We start from the raw sequence: 11378 nt of genomic DNA, 5'->3' as shown, positions 1-11378 counted from the left end.
GACGTCACCAATTCAGAATTAAATTAAAAAGTGCATAAAAAAGCTAATTTAATTTATTATAATTTAATTTAAATGTCTTCTAATAGCACAGTTTGATATAGTTGATATTTGAGATTTTTAGGCTATTATTCACGCTATATTGTTTTCGACAATATCTTTCAGAAGAATGTAGTAGCTTATGTGTTAAATGTGTTAAAAATGTCTGAGGCCAGTTATATGAGCAAAAATCAAAGTCTATGGAAAAACTGTTCAGAAGTGCAACCGAGTTAGAGCGCGCGCGAAGTTGTTGCTCTTCTACAGTGAATCCTACATAATGCCATAACGTGAATGCAGCGTTACCGGTTAATTTTAAAACTTGGCAGCCGGAGGGAGCGTGCTTTAAAGACGCCAGGTGCCAGAGGTTCACGCGCGGGCTGAACAGGTGGCCAAGTACTAGAGTGCGCGCTGGGAACTGGAGAGCCCAGCACCCATAGTAGCCTACATACCGTTTCTCCAACGTGACGCCAAACTCCATTCAAAAATCTGTCTCGTAGATGTTGCCTTGCTTATTGGCAAAGGTGCATACTTGACACAACGTGACTTAAGATATATTCTGAATTGTTAAGATCTAATGTTGGATTCGGCATATATTCAATATACCAAACAACTCTTATTTAAATAAAATTTCACCTTTTACATTAGGTTCGCCTGTTGTTCCCAGGATTCTTCACAAAAGTACACTATGAGGGTGGTGTGAACTAATTATAAAAGGTGAAATTTTGTTGAAATGACGTGCTGCGGGTCATAATGATATAGGAAAGATAATACGTTATACTTTACTATGTTTGACATTTTGCTGATAAGCAGGGCCACTTTGAACTCTCAGATTTTTGAATAGTTTAGCGTGAAGCGCTCGCCTGACGAGAGAACGGCATGTATCGGGGCTAAAAAGAGCCCTCGTGGTCTGTGCTTGTAACACCAGAGTTACTGCTGTCAGGTCTGACCAGGACGAGGACAGGCCGCTCATGAAAAAGACTTGGAAAAATAATTTTAACACGGTAAGACCCTTTACTGTTCAATATCTACTTTGCTCTGCTGTAGTGTTATGACAGTAGGTTCATAATTAGTTTGTCACTCCCGGCAGTGTTTATCATAGGGGCGAGCAAGCCAGTTGGTAGCCCACAACTCAGGCAACTGCAATAACATTTTGCACACAGATAAAGAATCTCTTTACTGCGCACATTCCCCTGAATTAACAAGGGAAACACAGGCCTGCCGCTTTCTATTGTGCTCTAGAATAAGCATTAAACTGAGTTACATAGCTATTTACGTTGCGGTTCCTTTCTTTTTAAAACTCATGATAATATTGTCTTTAACATGAAATATTTAATCTCTCTTCACGTGTTGCAGGTATGCAAATCAAGATGTGAAAACTTTTTTATAGATGTGTAATTAACTGTGCTCTGTTGTTACAGGGTAAGAGATGAGAAGTGAAACAGCACAGTATCATAACTGTCAACATCAGTGAGGACTGCAGGCATGGCCTTATTCAAGCAACAGAAAGTGGAGGATTTCTATGAGATTGGTGAAGAGCTGGGAAGGTACAGACCAGTATCTCTTCTCCTTTTCCTCTTTAAGCTGTGCAAATAAGTTGTTTCACTTATTAACTGGTTTAAGTTTAAGTGTTAGTTTTGTACAAATGTGTGAAAACATAATTTGCATCTGTTTTTCATTAAATGTAATGAATAATTGAGGTAGATTTAAACCAGCATCTTAAATAACTGACTAAATAAGATGGTTTGAATACAGATTTTTAGGGCTTGGAGCCAGAAGGGCATAGGCTATAAGTTTTATAGGCCTATATCAAGTAAAAGCTGTTGAGAATATCTGTTTAGTAGTGTAAGTATCTCTTTATTTGTGTATTTATGTGATCGCATTATCATATGAAAAGATATTTACAACAATTGATCAAAGTTCGGTCCACTTTTTTTTGTTTTGCCTCTCCTGTATAGTTTGCTAAAAACCTACTTATGTCCCTCTGGCTCCAAGCCCTCGTTAACTTTTATGTCTTGTTTTCCTGTGGATTTCCTGTCAGTATTGCACATAATTATTTAATGAATGCCAAGCGACGATTACCTTCAGTATCTGATGTAGTAAAGCCACTCGCAGCTGTCAGTTGGTGTTCCATCATTGGTGCTTTAGAAGTGCTTGGCAGTAATTGTTGGTGTCATAGGGCTGGATATTGAAAGATTGTACCTACTGATACTGTTCCAGTTTTGGTATCATAAGATTTTTAAGGCGTCAAATGGAAAAGCCTCTGCTGAAAAATAATGGATTCTTAAATGAGAACTCAAGTTTTCTTCTTATTTATGGGAATTTACACTAAGGAAATCAACTGAGCATGGTCTGATAGTGTTTAGAAAAGCCGATGACAGCCCTAGTTGGAACAACACACACACACGCACACACACACACTCACGCACACACACACACACACACACATTCCCATGGCACCCTAGCAGTCTTGAAGAGTCAACAAACATCACCGTTACTAAAAAGGGAAATTGGCTGTTATGCAATTCTTTATTAATAAATAATACAGTTATAGTTCCTGATGCATTATTACAGTAATGATACAATATTAGAGTAATTGATATATGAGCTACACTTTTTGGTGCAAAATTAATTATGATGATATTAAATTATATCATCTGTTTGGTATCTGTTTTCATCAAACCTACTTATTTACACTCCAAAGAAAAACAGAACTGTGAAGTCCTTGTAGGATAATTTATGAGGGTTATTTGTCAAAATGGTTCTTATAGACCCTTTTGTATAATTACTTGGACCATACATGGACTCCTTTAGTGGCATCGATCAGACTGGAGATTTGAAAACAAGGGTTACCCTGCTGCAGAGCTCTAGCTAGCATGCAGGCAGCCGCACCAAGCAATTACTGCTGTGCACTGAAGTTAAACTGCGTCATCACTGTGTTTGTGTCCCAATGCTTGTGACAGATGTTAATTGTTCTCTTAAACCAGTGAAAACAGTAGGGAAGTGTGTGCTAGTGCTTCTTCTTTGGCTTATTGTTGTCGGCACGTAACCATGCACAACTTCAAGAAACTGCAAAAATGTTTCTATCTTAAACCATCGATTACACAGAACACGTAATGGTACTCCTACTGGAACAAAATGGTGCTAGATTAAAAAAAAATCTGCATTTAGCTCTATTATTATTAAAATCAATGCTTTCCACTACATAGTGCAGCACTTTGTAGCGAAAGGTGCTATGTGTTGTTAGATGGAGACAACTGTTAGATACACGTCACGTTGCTATTTAAAGGAGACTTCTATCTTTAGCTGTGGCTATATCTGCTCCCAGACCAGCTATGAATGAGGAAGTGGAGTGTTAGCTTACTAACCACTCCACTGAACTCTACAGGAGAAAACAGAGCAGCTGTAAAGCTAAAGTCATCTAACCTTTGACTCTCAGACACTGTGAGCTGGGTCTCTGTCTGCTTATATTGCTAGCAGTATCAAACCCAGTGATTTACCTGTGGTATTTGATGTTTTTTTGATGTGTATGTATGTGAGTGTGAGGATCTGTGACATAGGAGCAGAGTCGTCAGGCTTATCACATGCAGACGCAGCTGCAGAATTAGCACTGCACTATGAATAGACTCATCGGCCAGTGGTGGAAATATTTGAGGGACAAAATTGAATTACAAGCCCGCCATATGACTTTAGCACAAGTACATGTGGGGTGTACAATATATAGTGAGCAATGTAAATCATCATGCATGATAAGCATATCCCCATCCCCACCACATGAACAAACAGATGAAACATGTTGCGTCCCATGAATGATGCAGGCAGCCCTTGAGCCAATAAGCAGCGAGATGCATCATTCCTCCAAGTTTCATCAAAATTTGGACCAGTGGTGTAGCAGTTATGGCTTTTCAAAGTTTGAAATTTTCCCCTTTAATTGTAGCGCCCCCATCAGGCCAATCAGTATATTTTTTGCCAAGAATACTCTATCTCATGGAAATAGATTGCACTGAGTTTACTATATGTGTAGATTCAGAGTACTCAATCCATTTTCCATGCCATATTTTCTGCCACAGCAGCTGTTTTAGGGCACATAGCATTAACAGCCTGAAAATGTTGCCCTACTCCTCACTGACTGTCAAAAGGGGGGAGGTATCTTCTGGAACCTACATGAAAAGAGGGTCCAGTACCATTTATGGATAAAATGTCACAGGTCAAATGCTTTAGTTCCTGACAGACATTGTACCCCACAGGCTGCATTTGCAGGTCCAGCTAAACTAAGCTTGCGTAGTCTTGTTAAACCGCTAGAACCCAGTGCCAAGATGCATCATCCCTCCAGGTTTTGTCAAAATAAGACTAGTGGTATCTGAGATATCACCTGAGATATCACGTTTGACAGATGGATGGACGGATGGACACAGCCCAAGCCATAGTGTCCCCCCCCCCCCTTGAGTTCTTCACATGGTGGACAAATTAAATACCAGTAATTCATCTATGTCTTTATGTTTGTCAGTTAGTTAACACAAAAGTACATTGTTCTGACCCAACCTATCGCACTTCCTCTAGATTTTCCCAAGACTTCTCTCCGGGGTTTTCTTTGCTTCTCTGTGATTCTGCCTCTGTGTTCCAGTGGGCAGTTTGCCATCGTGAAGCAGTGCAGGGAGAAGCGCACAGGGCTGGAGTTCGCTGCCAAGTTCATCAAGAAGCGGCAGAGCGTGGCCAGCTTACGAGGCGTGCGGCGGGAGGAGATTGAGCGGGAGGTGAACATCCTGCAGCAGATTCAGCACCCCAACATCGTCACACTGCATGACGTCTATGAGAACCGCACCGATGTGGTGCTCATCCTCGAGCTGTGAGTGGCGGAGGAGAAGGTGCCCCAAAAACATAGAGCCATGAGCATATTCTGTCCAACAAAGAGACTAGAAAGTTTTACTGTGACAAAGTTGTCAACAGTGAAGGAAAAATCCACCCTACACTCTTAGATATCACCAGTCTGTGATGTTAAATGTATTCCAGGAGTTATTTTGTGATGAAGTGTTGTAATTTACTTTTTTGGTGAACCCACTTTCCACTTTTACATCAGTTAGTGATTTCCTACATTTCCCAGAATGCCTTTTGACAATGCCTTTTGACAATGCCTAGACCACGGGTGTGAACTTGTTGCATTCAGCTGTGGGTTGTAGGTGTAAGTGGAGATGGCAACAGCATTGCAAGAGCAAGAGAACTTACTCAAAGTGCAACGTGTCTTGCAGCTGCATTGCATTCTGGTCTATTTTCTGCTACGGACAGTGGAGAAATTGGTCTCTCTGTCTCTTCTACAATGGATTTCTCCATGGCGGCTCTAGAAAGAAGTCCTAGCTCTTTGATTCTGACGACTGACAACAAAATCTGACATTTACAGTTGATTTATCAGATAGCTGAAATGTTTTCTATTATTTAACTCTGTTGTAGCGGCGCTCGAAATGTCTCAATGTGATGCCACGTTGTCTACAACAAAATTGGCCCAGAAATGCAAAGCACATCACCAATAGCAGTTATTTAACAGTGTTAAAGTGTTTTAGGGTGGATTTTTCCTTTAAGTTCAGTGGGTTTATAAGAGTCTAGTAACCCAGAAACTTGGATGGAAAGCATAACGTCAACATATTTTTATGCTGACTTAAAAACATGGCTGCTATGATACTTGTAGCGGCGGCAGGCAGTTAGATGATAGGTGTCTGTGTTCCAGGGTTTCTGGAGGAGAGCTGTTCGACTTCCTGGCCCAGAAGGAGTCTCTGAGTGAGGAGGAGGCCACCCAGTTCATCAAACAAATCCTTGAGGGGGTGAACTACCTCCACTCCAGAAAGATAGCCCACTTTGATCTCAAGGTCTGTCCAGAAAATGCATGCTACTCAGCTTTATTAGCATATGTGATGCTAGGAGCAGTTGTGTCACATTGTTGAGCCATATTAAAGTCAAATGATGATTCTTGTTTTTTCATGTGGTATTCAGATATTTTTTGAAAGTAGGCTAAGAATGAGGTGAAACTGAAATGCATGGTGTCCACGTGAACAGTACTCAGTTTCAAGTCAACAACAAAATGTTGTTTCATGCTAAAACAGGATGTTTTAGAGAATGATTCAGCATTATGTTTGTATGACTTTTACCAGAACTACAATATTATCACAGTTTCACCTGGTTCTCATGCTAAGGAAGTCTATGAATATCAAATGAAAAACTAAACAGGAATTATCCTTTAGAAGGACCACATTAAGGACCACTATTTTTGGATTTCTGCCTATTTTAGTGCACCTCTAACAAGCATATTAATGACTCATAAACCATAGGGACCATATGGAAAAAGTTCTTTTGCCGACTAACAATATCAAACAAAATATGGACCTAAAATCTTCAGAAAGTCTTAGCTGACATTTGACCATTATTCCTTATTGTTTCAAAAAAAAAAAAATGCAGCTTTTTTTCATTTTGAAAGATTCAGTGGTGCAGGAGGGGGGAGCAGGGAGCTTGTTAGCAGAGTCTATAGCACAACCATTATGATGTTAACTCCCACATCTGTACAGAAAATACACAATCACATCAATATACTTAAGGGAGGTTTGATCCACGAGGCTGAGCAACTAGCTGTGATTTGTAACCCTAACCCTATATAATATATATATAAGATATTATATAGTATAAACTTCTACTATCAAAGTCTCAAAAGCTAGAAAATGTTGCAACGAGACCATGAAGAAGATCTTCTTTTACTGTGTACTATCAATCGGATGTTTGTGCAAAAAAATCCATAAGGAGGTTGCACTGCAGAGACCAAATTGGAAACCCTCAATTTAGCCTAGAAACACTCCCTTTGCAAAACACAAAGGTGTTTAATACTGGAGGTAGCTAGCTATCAGACTGTGCCTTAGTAGTATCAGCTGAACCCCGGCACTCAGTCAGGGTGCAGTCCCACCTAGTGATCACAGAGAGGCATGCAAGACCGGACACAGGAAGACCGCTGGGAGGGAGAGACACAAGACAGAAGTGAGGTAGTACACAAAAAAATAACTAGACTATGGATTATCAAAGTCAAAACTCAGAAACACTGTCACCATCATCCTGGGTGTTGTGCACATTTGAGTTAAATGTAAAAAGTTTTGCCTGTTTCTGCTATTCTTTGTGCCTATGTTTGAGAAGGCTGATCATGTGCACCATTGCCCTTATTCAACACTGATGTGACCTGAATTCTCATGGAAGTTCCAGTGTTGGTGGGGATTCAATGTCTTTCTCAAGGACACTTCAGCAGGGTGGATGCTTGCCGGGGGCTTCAACCCAGTTCTCTTGGTTGACGGGCAGTCTCCTGACTCATTATGCCACCTTGCTGCTGTTCGTCTCCTACTCCAACTTCTGCTTTTATTCAAGAGAGTGGAGACCAGCAGTTACTCTGTAGGCATAGCAGTTCTCAAAATATTCTCTCACTAAACCATCTCTCTCTCTGATCCGCAGCCTGAAAACATAATGCTCCTGGACAAGAATGTGCCGTTGCCGAGAATCAAACTCATCGATTTCGGTCTCGCCCACAAGATTGAAGCTGGGGTTGAGTTCAAGAACATCTTTGGAACTCCTGAGTTTGTAGGTAAGAAAAGTTTATTTGTTACTGTTTTTTTTTTTAACTTATGCTCTTTCAATCATTAATTAATCCACTGCTTTAACTTTGATGAATTTCCTTTGCCTGTTTGCCTTTCCCAGCACCAGAAATCGTCAACTACGAGCCACTGGGATTAGAGGCAGACATGTGGAGCATAGGTGTCATCACCTACATCCTGTAAGTGAACCACGAAAAACAGTCCCATAATCTCACCCTATTCTGTACATAAGTGAGATAATGTAAGTGCCCTAAAACAAGGTGATGAACTACACTTTCTGTAATGTTGTGTTTCAGGCTGAGCGGTGCTTCGCCCTTCCTGGGGGAGACCAAGCAGGACACGCTGGGGAACATCTCAGCCATAAATTATGAGTTTGATGAGGAGTTCTTCTGCCACACCAGTGAGCTGGCCAAGAAATTCATCAGGCAGCTGCTGGAGAGGGATAAGATGTAAGAGCGGATGGCAGATTCCTCAGGGCAACTTTGTCTCAGTGCAATATAAGAAAGTTAATATGTGTGTTTTAATATTTTAATAACTCCCAGAATCACATAACCCATTGGTGATGATTATAGTTTAGTGACTTTAATTGTGAACACTTGTCTTACAGGAAAAGGCTAACAATCCAAGATGCTCTTAATCACCCATGGATCAAGGTATTCAGAATGCTTCATTTCATATTCATGCTAACTAAATTAGCATGAGTCTGTATGTATGTACAGTGCAATTAGAAAGTATTCAACCGCCATAACTTTTCTGCATTTTGTGGTGCTACAGCCTGAATTCAAAATGGATTAAATCAGATTTTTTAAATTACTGATCTACACACAATAACCCATATAGCAAAGTGCTTTTTTATTTTTAGTTTAATCCATTTTGAATTCAGACTGCAACACCACAAAATGTGAAAAAGTCAAGGAGGTTGAACACTTTCTGAAAGCACTGTATTGTGGATTGCCTCACAATTACGTTTGTCCAAATTATGTCCCAATTATGTTTGCAAAGCATAGTGCTAATGAATGACCCACTGTTACTCAACCCCTGAAATGCAAGGATAGTAATTGCTCATTGACATCTGAAACCATGGGAAAGATCAGGTGGCCTTGTTTGGGATGTCAGGTGGAGGCTTGAGTATGTCCTTTTGTGGACTGTTTTCATTACATCAAGTAGTTACACATCATCTGGAGTGCCTTGTTTGTGGTTTGCAATGGATACAATGCACCTTTAAACAAACATCTCACTAATGCACCTGCATGATAGCATGATCCCCCTGTATCAATGCATGCTCATCCCTTTTATGGACAACATCTAACTATCCCTTCTTCTAACTTTAAAGTCCAATGAGCACAAGGAGGAAAACAAAGCCCTAGAGCCCAAGAAACGCGAGCGGCGCCAGCTGAAGACCAAGCGCCTGAGGGAGTACACTATCAAGTCCCACTCCAGCATGCCACCCAACAACACCTATGTAAACTTTGAGCGCTTCGCCCAGGTGGTGGAGGACATTGGCCAGATGGAGAGCTCCTTCAGCAGCCTGGCAGCGGCCCATGACTCTCTGCAGGAGGACATTGACGCCATGGTCTCCATATACAATGAAAAGGAGGCCTGGTACAAGGAGGAGAGCGAAGGTGTGCGCCATGAGCTCTCGCAAATCCGCTACGAGTTCCGCAAGGTGGAGGCCATGAAGAGGAGCGTGCAGGATGACATGCAGGGAGTCAGCGCCGGCATCAGCGCCGTCAGCAACCGCTACCAGGAGAGGAAGAACCACTTTGACGCGCTGCGGCTGGAGCTTAGCAATGAGCTGAAGTGGGTGCAGGAGGTGGTGGGCTCATTTCCCCTGGATGAAGGTGGTGGCGGTGGCTACCCCAACTGCAACTTCTCCACCGTCTTCAACAACGACGTGAACGAGGCGCTGAAGGAGCTGCTGAACCGCTCCTGTGGAGGAGAGCTGCTCACTGGGATCAACCTGGACTTCACTGAAACTGGACAGCAAAGATAGTGCTCACTAGTGCACAAATAATCAGAAAACGATCAAAATCACACTGCTGACTACTGCAGGTTCCATGCTGCAATTTGTTTTGTTGTTTTGTTGTATAATCAGAGGTAAAGATGTGTTAGGCAGACCCCTCCATGATGATGAGGTCTCTGGTGCTATGCAGGCATAAAATAAAATAAACAAATAAATATATAATAAATAAAATTGCACATCAGAAAATATTGTTCATTATATTCAGTGTAAACCTCAAGCATACTATCTGAATTTTTTGCCACCAAATTGTATTGTTTCATGCTGAAAATGATATTATGTAGAAATAGCTGTGCCCACATGTATCACAATTCACAAGATTCAGCTACAGAAGTATGCAGTATGATTGTTTGTCATTAGTGCCACTCTGTTGAACTGTCTGCGTCAATGAGACAAAGACAAGGAAAGAGGCAGCACCTGCACTCAGCCATGTCTTTATATGTATTGATGTGTTAATGTAAAATAAATATAAACATTTCTTTTGGTGTATGGAGATTTTCCTATGAGCTGTTTTGTCAGATACTTAACAGCAACTCTCACTGTCTCATGTAAAATTGCACATGGACTATTGGAAAAATCACATTAATTTATATATATCTGCCTTTAATGAATGGAGATTCATTGTAATACTGAGAACCAGATAATGTGAGTTTACATCACAGTGTGGTCAAGTTCAGACTGATGGATATTGGTGACAGCCTCAGCTGACATTTAAAAGGCAATATTTGATTTTAAGTGCATGCACACAGTACTGTTTGCTCTGTAAATTTGGATTAGATTGTAGCTGCCGTAACATTCTTGTGTTTATTTGAGAAGTTTGTACATCATGAATGTGTATCTGTGTATCGGCACGTACAGAAGAGCAAAACAGTGTTGACTTGAGTCCAATTGAACTTCATTCTTGTGGACTTGGTTGGGGTTTTGATTTGATTAGTACCTTGGAACACACACTACTAAGTCAAGGGTATTTATTTCAGGATGTACTGATGGGAAAGGTTACTGGAGCAAAGTCAATGTTGGCAGCATTTCATACTGATAAGAATAAGTCCTGACAGAAAAAACATGAAACCTGGTTTCAAACTTGTAGACAAAGTTTACTATGATTGTACATTACATAACAGAACCACAGCAATTGGATTAAGGAACATGAATTCAAGTCCTTGTCAGTCCCATTTTCTTTTTTCTTTTTTTTTTCTATCCCTCAGCAGATGAAACCACAACAGGTGTTGGTATGTAAACTCTGTAAACAACCTAGAAAAACTTCAAGAGAAACGCAAATGGAAGGTACCATCCTGCACACTTTCTTTACAGGATTTCTATTATTGTGAGTGTGTTTGTTTTCATGGGAAGTGTGTACAAGAGCAAGAGCATCTGACCTCATCTGAGCCCTCATTTCAGGATGTCTCTTCACATGGACATCAATCAGGATTCCAGCTCTATGTAATTTCCTGTGTATAATGATGTGAATGGGACCCAATCTGCAGAAGCATGATCTAGTGGATGGACTATTATTAAACCTTAAATTCAGTTTTAAAAGCCTTAAAAATGTAATGGTTTCTTGGTGTGTTGTTTTACCTGCAGTTTTTCACAGTATTTTCTTTTTTTAAATTCTTAAATGGGCTTTATAATTCATTCATAACTGCCATTTAAAAGCTCTTAATTTAACTTGATGAAACTCTTAGACACCCTGGGCCTACTGCTGATATGGGGCT

The 11378-nt window shown here is 40.6% G+C and overlaps 1 protein-coding gene across 1 annotated transcript; it reads left to right on the top strand.

Moving 5' to 3' along the window:
* Positions 1-1506: 1506 nt before the first annotated feature.
* On the top strand, positions 1507-9734 carry dapk2a (death-associated protein kinase 2a). The gene is made up of 8 exons (XM_071904446.2): positions 1507-1580; positions 4658-4879; positions 5753-5891; positions 7507-7636; positions 7750-7825; positions 7943-8095; positions 8254-8299; positions 8980-9734. Exons 1-8 carry the CDS (start codon positions 1519-1521, stop codon positions 9637-9639), a joined length of 1488 nt encoding a protein of 495 aa, XP_071760547.2. The 5' UTR covers positions 1507-1518; the 3' UTR covers positions 9640-9734.
* The last annotated feature ends 1644 nt before the right edge of the window (positions 9735-11378 follow it).

The sequence above is a fragment of the Centroberyx gerrardi genome, chromosome 1, assembly GCF_048128805.1.
Source record: "Centroberyx gerrardi isolate f3 chromosome 1, fCenGer3.hap1.cur.20231027, whole genome shotgun sequence".
Lineage (NCBI taxonomy): Eukaryota > Metazoa > Chordata > Actinopteri > Beryciformes > Berycidae > Centroberyx > Centroberyx gerrardi.
Note: the sequence above shows the minus strand (reverse complement) of the source record. Positions and strands in the feature narration are given on the sequence as shown.

Excerpts from the sequence above, each read along its gene's own strand:
- dapk2a (XM_071904446.2), top strand. The coding sequence starts at position 1,519 with ATGGCCTTATTCAAGCAACAGAAAGTGGAGGATTTCTATGAGATTGGT. Across the intron at positions 7,637-7,749 it reads TGGAACTCCTGAGTTTGTAG|CACCAGAAATCGTCAACTAC; the intron begins GTAAGAAAAGTT and ends TGCCTTTCCCAG. Across the intron at positions 8,300-8,979 it reads TTAATCACCCATGGATCAAG|TCCAATGAGCACAAGGAGGA; the intron begins GTATTCAGAATG and ends CTAACTTTAAAG.